The sequence below is a fragment of the Rutilus rutilus genome (genome assembly GCF_951802725.1).
Source record: "Rutilus rutilus genome assembly, chromosome: 2".
Classification (NCBI taxonomy): domain Eukaryota; kingdom Metazoa; phylum Chordata; class Actinopteri; order Cypriniformes; family Leuciscidae; genus Rutilus; species Rutilus rutilus.
Window position 1 is genome coordinate 53,214,031 of NC_140210.1, and position 9,941 is coordinate 53,223,971.

General features: G+C 39.1%; 1 protein-coding gene across 1 annotated transcript; it reads right to left on the minus strand.

Moving 5' to 3' along the window:
• Positions 1–304: 304 nt before the first annotated feature.
• LOC311278440 (CMRF35-like molecule 3) lies at positions 305–2,684 on the minus strand. Its single transcript, XM_084389273.1, has 8 exons — positions 2,543–2,684; positions 2,092–2,409; positions 1,772–1,849; positions 1,373–1,435; positions 1,235–1,294; positions 1,005–1,100; positions 816–865; positions 305–541 (listed from the first exon to the last, which is right to left on the minus strand). The coding sequence occupies exons 1-8, from the start codon at positions 2,580–2,582 to the stop codon at positions 464–466; spliced, it is 783 nt and encodes a 260-aa protein (XP_084245399.1). The 5' UTR covers positions 2,583–2,684; the 3' UTR covers positions 305–463.
• Positions 2,685–9,941: the final 7,257 nt, after the last annotated feature.

Sequence of the window (9,941 nt, forward strand, 5' to 3'; positions counted from 1 at the left end):
TCAGTGTGTCTCAAAATAGCACAGTTGAGTACACTAAGATGATCTTCTTAAGTTTATCTTAAGAAGTACTAAAGATACGCTTTTAGTATATTAAGTACAGAATAAGTGCGCGAAAATAGAGCACTTTAAGTACATTATGGAAGTGTACTAAGTGCACTTAAATAAAATGTATTTCAGTGAACTTTTTTTTCACCTGGGGAAGCTCGCTCTCATTGGCTAACGCGGGTTTAATGTCAGAGGCGGACCAATCAGGAGTCGGAAATATCAAACATGTTTCATATTTACGGTTTAGGATCATGCGAGCTCTGATGCGATCAGGAGAAGTGAAATAATTATAATGACATCACACAATTCGATCGCTTAGGGTTTAAAATCGTCAAGTGTGTGTCCAGCCTGAGGTTTAGGCTTAATGAACTCATCTGTGTTTATGAAGGAGTGCTGGAGTCTCATATGACGTTATAGTTTATGAAACACAGCTGTAAAATACAGTTGTTTCTGTGTCTCTGTCCTCTGGATTACAGAAGCGTCCAGTGTCTTTGATCTATAATCACAGGAACGAGAGTTATTAAGTTAATAGAGAAAATAACTCAATCAAAGATGATCTCTAGTGTTTACACATGAATATAATCATTCACACACAAGCTGACAGAGATTCAGTGTCTGAATATCATAAACACACAGTCCTGTTTCAGTATCATTACAGCGTTGAGCAAGAAATTAAATCTGATTGTGTTTCAATGGATCTGCGAACACAATTACTGTAAACCACCTTGAGTTCAATACATAACCATAATCATCAGTTTCTGCTGACTCACCTGTTCATAAATCACTGGATTAAACACAACAATGGTGGACGACAGCAGACCTGAGCAATAGATCCACATTAGTCTTTCTTAGAGACTCACTTCTTCAGTTATATTAAAGTTCATAATTATAAGATCCTTTAATTCAGTTCTCATGCATTTCATCACAAACCCAACCAAGTATTTGTTGTGAAATATTACCTTTAGTCTTTTTCTTTCTCACAGCCACTATAATCAGTGGAACTGCTATCAGGAGTAAAACTAAAGCCTCCGCAGAGACGATAATCACAAATGAACCTGAAAAACACAAGAGAGAAACAGCCAGAAGAATCAGTGACTAAATGTGTGACTAAATCAAAGACTAATGCATGAAATGAGACGTATATGAGGCTTATTGAAAGTCATGTTGCCATGACAACCGTCTGTCAGACCTTTGACCTCCTGTTGCGATGGGAAGAGAGACGGACGGTGAGATGTGGAGAGATGTGTACCTGTGTCCGGTGAGGAGATAACCAGAGATAAAGCATATTAAAGGCTGAAGAGATGTTGAGAAGAAAGAGATGAAGGACCTGTTGAGGAGATCTGATGATCTGTGACGCTGCTGGATGTGTCCTCTCTGCTTCGAGACTTTACTGTGCGTGAGAAAATGGATGTGTGAGAGTGTAGATGTCAGTGTGTGTGTGTGTGTGTGTGTGTGTGAGAGTGTAGATGTCAGTGTGTGTGTGTGTGTGTGTGTGTGAGAGTGTAGATGTCAGTATAAATATATATGATGGCGTGAGAGCGTGTGAAAGTGTCAATTGTGTGAGTCTCACGGTGAATGCATGAGAGTTGTTGTGCATGAGATGTCAGTGTGTGTGTGTGTGTGTGTGAGTGAGTGCAGATGCCAGTGTGTGTGCGTGTGTGTATGTGCGTGTGTGTGTGTGTGAGAGAGAGTGTAGATATCAGTGTGTGTGTGTGTGTGTGTGTACCTGTGCTGGTGTGTTCAGTGCTGCTATACGGTCTAATGCTGGATGTTGAGATCTGGACTCGTGTCGTTGTCTTTGGAGCTGAGAAATGAAGAAGAGCCGTCACTCCATAATAAATATATTCATAAAACAATAAACATGATGAAGCAGATTGGTGTTAAAGCTGCAGTCCGTAACTTTTTTTGTGTTCAAAATTTACTAAATTTATAGACACAAACAGAGAGAAGGAGCTCCGGCTCAATGTTCTTCAGACGCAGCAGTTTATTAACCTCTAGAGCGCCTAAAGTTACGGACTGCAGATTTAAGTGTTGAATATCAGGCACCTCTGATCACATTTAGCTGGATGTGTGTGTAGAGGATCCATCCAGCTTTACATCCGTACGGTCCAGCATCTTCCATCTTCAGGTCACTGATGGTCACTGTAAATGATCTGGTCTGAGGATTATCCTTCAGTGAGAATCTGCCCTTGATCACTGAGGACTTTCCTCCATCAGACTCTAGTATACGGACAGCGTCTGCGAAAACTCCTCTGTAGAAGTATTTGTAAGAGTTTTCATATCCTTCTGGATAAGGGCACGTAATGATCACTCGTCGTCCCTCTGTTCCTCTCACTGTAATGTCCACAGACAGTGAACTGCTCACTACACACACACACACACACACACACACACACACACACACACACACACACACACTGCTTTACTCATGTACACTGATAACATACACCATAATGTTAGATAATAAACACTTTTAGTAGAGATCTTCAGCTCTTACCCGTCAGCAGAAACACACAAACTATCAGTGGAAACTTCATTTCTTCATCAGTTCAGTTCAGAAAATCAGTCTGAAACTCTCAGTAGTTCCTCACACGACTCTCTGAAACTCCAACAGCAATAATACTGCTCTCATCTATATGTGGAGAGGAAAATAATATTCTTCTTTCTCATCTCACGTGATGAGAAACTGTGATCTGTGTTTCCATGTGGCGTTAGGTGTGAAAACGCCTCTCAGTTTTGACCAGGAAATGAACTGTGAATTCATCAACCACAACCTGTTTCTGTCTGTCTTTAACATGTTTGAGTGTTTTCTGTTGCTCTTTTGCTCTTTTTCTACTTCTTAATGTTTTAATATATTTTTAAGACATGTTAATTACATGTTAAGCATCATCCACTCATAGGAAAACATGTCACACATTTTAAGGAAACAATCCTTGCCAAACTCTGAATGAGAAAGTGTGTTAGGGGTATTTTGTGTGGTAATCGACAGCATGGAGAAACACTGTTGTTTACAGAAACTATAAATAATACAGAAAAGTTCTTGAACATTAAAATCTCTCTCTCCATTATATGAGCTCTGAGAGAAGAGTTGCATTGTGGGAAACGTAGTGTGTTTAGCTGAAGCCTCAAAGCTCTTCCTGTGTCTGTAGTTTCACTTCCTGTTCACTTCCTAATATTATAATGATGAAGCTTTTCTTAAAGGGATACTTCACCTCTGGAAAGATGAATGTGTATTTAAAATGGATCATTTATGTAGAAGAAATGTGAAATTATTTTTGAATTTGGAGCTTTCTAGACTGAGAAAAGCCAGAAAATGTATTTTTGGCTCATGTGGATGAAAGACAACAACTCCCAGAATGCACTTGCTTCGCTGCCCTTGGAGGCCATTCATCATGTTTATGGTGGCGAGCAGGACGAGACTGAGGGCCGCGGGAGAACGACGCGAGGCCGGTGGTGTGATTACTGATGAGCGACACCTGTGAGACGCACCGGTCTCGCATCTCTCACGGAAGAGCGGGAATTTTCTTAGCAATGTTAAAACGCACATCAACCGATCACTTGTTTAGCGTTCATGTAAACACTACATTCAGATTCACCAATCGGAATTAATTCAGTTAGATTGAAACAAAAGCTGCTCTAAAGCAAAAGCCGAATCCTGGACATTTTGGACGGTCTCGACGACCGGACATGTCCGGGAAAAAGAGGATAGTGTAGTGTTTACATGAACGCTAAACAAGTGATATACAAATATATATTAAAAAATAGAAGTAGAAAAAGAGCAAAAGAGCAACAGAAAACACTCAAACATGTTAAAGACAGACAGAAACAGGATGTGGTTGATGAATTCACAGTTCATTTCCTGGTCAAAACTGAGAGGCGTTTTCACACCTAACGCCACATGGAAACACAGACACACAGTTTCTCATCACGTGAGACGAGAAACAAGTGTATTATTTTACTCTCCACATATAGATGAGAGCAGTATTATTGCTGTTGGAGTTTCAGAGAGTCGTGTGAGGAACTACTGAGAGTTTCAGACTGATTTTCTGAACTGAACTGATGAAGAAATGAAGTTTCCACTGATAGTTTGTGTGTTTCTGCTGACTGGTAAGAGCTGAAGATCTCTACTAAAAGTGTTTATTATCTAACATTATGGTGTATGTTATCAGTGTACATGAGTAAAGCAGTGTGTGTGTGTGTGTGTGTGTGTGTGTAGTGAGCAGTTCACTGTCTGTGGACATTACAGTGAGAGGAACAGAGGGACGACGAGTGATCATTACGTGCCCTTATCCAGAAGGATATGAAAACTCTTACAAATACTTCTACAGAGGAGTTTACAAAGACCGAGTCCTTATACTAGAGTCTGATGGAGGAAAGTCCTCAGTGATCAAGGGCAGATTCTCACTGAAGGATAATCCTCAGACCAGATCATTTACAGTGACCATCAGTAACCTGAAGATGGAAGATGCTGGACTGTACGGATGTAGAGCTGGATATCAACACTACACACAAATCCAGCTAAATGTGATCAAAGGTGCCTGATATTCAACACTTAAATCTGCAGTCCGTAACTTTAGGCGCTCTAGAGGTTAATAAACTGCTGCGTCTGAAGAACATTGAGCCGGAGCTCCTTCTCTCTGTTTGTGTCTATAAATTTAGTACATTTTGAACACAAAAAAAAGTTACGGACTGCAGCTTTAACACCAATCTGCTTCATCACTCATGTTTATTGTTTTATGAATAATATTCATATATGTATTATGGCATGACGGCTCTTCTCCATTTCTCAGCTCCAGAGACAACGACACGTGTTCAGATCTCAACATCCAGCATTAGACCGTACAGCAGCACTGAACACACCAGCACAGGTACACACACACACACACACACAATGACTGCACGCGCTGACATCTGCACTCACACACACACACACACATACACACACACACACACACACACACACACAATGACTGCACGCGCTGACATCTGCACTCACACACACACACACACACACACACACACACACACACACACACACACACTGACATCTGCACACACACACACACACACAGTGACTGCACACGCTGACATCTGCACTCACACACACACACACACACACACACACACACACACTGACATCTGCACTCTCTCTCACACACACACACACACACACACACTGACATCTACACTCTCTCTCACACACACACACACACACACACACGCACACACACTGGCATCTGCACTCACTCACACACACACACACTGACATCTGCACTCACACACACACACACCGACATCTGCACTCACACACACACACACACACACACTGACATCTCATGCACAACAACTCTCATGCATTCACCGTGAGACTCACACAATTGACACTTTCACACACTCTCACGCCATCATATATATTTATACTGACATCTACACTCTCACACACACACACACACACACACACACACACACACACTGACACTGACATCTACACTCTCACACATCCATTTTCTCACGCACAGATAAATCTCGAAGCAGAGAGGACACATCCAGCAGCGTCACAGATCATCAGATCTCCTCAACAGGTAGCACTACTTCATCTCTTTCTTCTCAACATCTCTTCAACCTTTAATATGCTTTATCTCTGGTTATCTCCTCACCGGTACACTTAGCACTTTCTTTGTTCTGCAGTTTCTGAGTAAAATCATCTCATAATGACAGTAATAACATGAGTCCAGATTTACGAGGGTTTGACAGAGACTTTTATCCAAAGTGACTCTGTATCAGTTCAGATAATAAAGTGTCTTCTAAAATGTTAGACGAGCTTTCTTCCAACTTACCTTCTCCATCACGACGTGTGTTCGCGCGATGTTGTTGGTTACCTAGTAACGAACGTACGGTGGCCGAGAATGTTCCGTCAACTTCTGTGTGTTCGCGCATCTATGTTGCCTAGTAACGAACGCAATCTGGCCGAGATACGTGCTGGCGGCAGGAACCTTCACTTTGTGTGCCTGCGCCTCGTATACAACGTTATATATAAAGCTTGCAGGACAACTTGGTTGGCATTGCCTTTTCAGCGTGAGAAATACACGGTGTGGCGTGTGAGTGTGTGTCTCACGGCCAATGCGTGAGACTTGAGAACCCTGCTTTTCAGAGCTTAACCCGTTCAGACCTGAATTATGTTTTAGGTTTCTGAAAAATATAAAAGTACATTTTCCCAGCTCATGAGGCTTCTATAAATGAGACCAAATAAAAAAAAAAAAAAAAAATGTTTTGCTTTAATTGTAATTTTTTTTGTCCATTTCAATGGACGTTACGTCAAAACAGGTGTACTTCACAAAAATGTACCAACATAAAATTAAATAATAAACATAAAAATTGTTAGTATATACTTAAAGCTTTTTCTCAAGGTCAAAAACTTTTCAACAGTATACCATTTCAACTTTAATTTTGAGGTTTTTGTTTTACAGATTGCACATTGTTTGTAATAAACTAAATATCTTAGAATCAATCAATATGGTCATGTTAGAGTCATTTTCTTTGCGAATCTTTCTTTTTTAGATCAAAAACTTGAACATTACAACATTTCAACTTTAATTGTAAGGTTTTTGCTTTATAGATCGCACATTTGTTTATTCATAACAAAATAAACCTAGGAATCAATCAACGAATTCACGTTAGAGTAATTTACTGTGTGCATCCTTGAAACAATTTCTCTGTTAGCGATTTTCTTGTATTTCTACAGTACATTACTGGCAGCACGGTTGCCATGCATGATGCATGTATTTTGATTTCCAGTAAATGTACTGTAATTCACTTTACAGTACACAAGATCAGTACTGTAAACTACCAAATAGTACTTTACTGTATTTGTACTGTATTTCGTAATTTGATCTGCTTTTGCTGTAATTATTTATACGGTGTTGTAATATCTATATTGAGAAATGACTGATAAATGTTATTATAATTTTCAAAATAATTACTAATAATGATAATATTATATCACAATAATATAATATGTAGTTATTAGGAAATATAGGCTATAGTAGGAAAAAATATGGAAATCAATGGCTATACTGTCAACTGTCTAGTTACCGACATTCTTCAAAATATCTTCTTTTGTGTTCAGCCGAATAAAGAAACTCATACAGATTTGGAACAACATGAGGATGAGTAAGTGATGACAAATATAATTTTTGGGTGTACTATACCCATAAAGGGATAGTTCACCCAAAAATTTTAATTGGCCCATGATTTACTCACCCTCAAGCAATCCTAGGTGTATATGACATTGTTCTTCTTTCAGACGAATACAATTGTAGTTATATTAAAAAATGTCCTGGCTTCCAAGCTTTATAATGGCAATGAATGGTTGTTTCTGTTTTGAAAGTCCATAAAAGTGCATCCATCCATGATAAAAGTGCTCCATGCGGCTCTTGGGGGTAAATAAAGGCCTTCTGAAGCGAAGCGATGCGTTCGTGTAAGAAAAAATAATTCATTTTCAAGTTACGCTTTCGATTTATGTCAAATCCTATGTTTCGTTTGGCCGGAAGCTAGTCATTTTACTTTATAAAGTTTTAAATACGGATATTTTTCTTACATCTCCATCTTCCTCATCATCACTCCACATAAAGTCAACATCTGAGATACTTCCATCAGCTATATGTTCAAGCACTTCAAGAACTATATATTCTGCATATGAAAAAGTAAAAAAAAAATGTATCGGTACTGTGATATAGATTTTTATATAAGAAATTTCAATCAGCATTACTGGACTTCAATTACTGGAATGTGATTTCAGTAACAGGCTTTTGAACCCACTGTCCATTCTAATGGACAGACACATTTGAAAAAATCCTGATTTAAAATGTGAAATTCTACAATCGATTTTTAACTTTAATTAATAAGTTCAATCTTTCTATTTTACATACAAACTATGAAATACTGACAAACATATAAAAAAATGTAAATAAAACCACAGAAAATGTTGCTTGCTTCTGTGTTTGGAGTGAAGTGCTGACATGCTTCTCTTCAAAGTAGTGTTTTTTTCTATAATTACTACATGCAAAGCTTTACTACCATTTGATTGGATGACAAGCGTCCAATCTAATGGACTGCAGGCTTTAAACTAGGTGAAATGCTCCAGAAGTAAAAAAAAGGGGGGTTGACATGTGATGTCCATTGTAATGGACGCAGGGTCTGAATGGGTTAACTTCCATCAAAACATTAATAGTTAGTCTGATTATAGTGAACACAGAGATATCAAAGCTTCTAGACACAATATTTAATGCTGCATTCAAGATCATCCATGTCTTACACAAACTTGCATCAACTTGGAAACTTGAAAGCTTCAACGTCTGTGAAAAATAAACCAAAATTGCATCACACTGAACATTTAGAGGTTGTGATGTTCCTCAAACACTCTAATCAAATGTACAACAACTGAATGTTTGACCCAGATAGCCACTGGACGCTGTAACGGAACAGGGCCGCAACCGCAAAACGATAGAGCCGGGTCTGGCACTCATCCGCCTCACGGACTCGTTCCTGAGTCCAAACGCACATCGGGCCGAAGCCGTTTCTGGTCTGTTTTTAGGGGTTGTTGCGGATATGTGCCAGCGCCGATCCAGCACCGCCTGATCATCCCGTTACAGATGCGTAACGGGTGCGTGAAACGATTCCGCCTACCGGAGCTCAGACCTGCAAACTCCTCAGACTAAAAAAGGTGACAGTGTCGCGGGGTCAAAAACATCATGTTTTTTTTTTGCTAAATGCCATGGGATTAATCAATGCATTCTGATGAATAATGTATAATAATAATAATAATAATAAATCTGCATACCCTAGTTTTGCACTGATGTAAAAAGACTGACAGTGACACAATAAGACCTCATGTTAGCAAAATGTTTTAATCTTTTAACTCTTAAAAAAAACTATTAAAAAAAATGTATGTTCTTTAATGTTTGATTATAATTTTACGGTCTTCACATAGGGATGGGAATTGATAAGATTTTATCAATAATAATGCCACTGACGATTCTGATTATCGATCCAATTCTTTATCGATTCTCTTATCGATTCTTGATAGCACTGTGTGGAAAAATGTAGTCATATGCTTTTTTTTTTAAAAACAAGTGGTTTTCTTTATTTTGAAGTTTAAGCTTGAGGTAGCAAACTGTACTTTTTTATATAATTTATGTAATAAATATAACCTTATTGTAAAGTGTTACTGATTAGTTACACCGATTCAGACGTCACCTGAGTTCACTGTTGGAAAGATTAGTTGTTTTATCCATTCATTAAAATGAATCGGTTCAAAGGAGTCATTAGTTCGCGAATTGGACGTGTCGTGCGCGTTGTGTGATTATGCCAGCAGTTAGGACACTGACATCCAAGATTTGTGTCAACATAAAAACATTTCATCACTGTATAGTTTTATTTCGTTTAATTAAAGTGTTGTTTAAGTCAGCTGAATGTCCAGAACGCTTTTCAGAGAAGATAAGGGAACTTACTTAGCAAAATTCACACCCAGCAGTAATTCAGAAAAAAAGGTCTTTCGACCTTTTACCACCGTGTCGATTTATTTTTGATTAATATGTGCGTGCGAGGGAGAGAGAGCAACACAGCGCCTAGTTTGGAGACGGTGAAGTCGTTTACACAGAGAGTGCGCGCGCGCGACCGGCTCTCTCTCTCTCTCTCTCTCTCTCTCTCTCTCTCTGCTCGTTCTTTCAGTTAAACATACACCCTGTCACAAACGCAGCCGTTCATCTACATTACTCACCGATCAAATAAGACTTTGGCGGGACAAAAAATCATTTTGGTGGGCGCTAAAATGCAGGAAAATTCATGCGCGAGTTTCCATTAGACTCGCACGGTAGCCAGGCGTCTCATCAAATGGC

Coding starts and splice junctions, on each gene's coding strand:
- LOC311278440 (XM_084389273.1), bottom strand. CDS start 2,582: ATGAAGTTTCCACTGATAGTTTGTGTGTTTCTGCTGACGG. Junction 1,436..1,771: donor CACTGAACACACCAGCACAG/GTACACACACAC, acceptor TCTCACGCACAG/TAAAGTCTCGAAGCAGAGAG. Junction 542..815: donor ATCCAGTGATTTATGAACAG/GTGAGTCAGCAG, acceptor CTGTGATTATAG/ATCAAAGACACTGGACGCTT.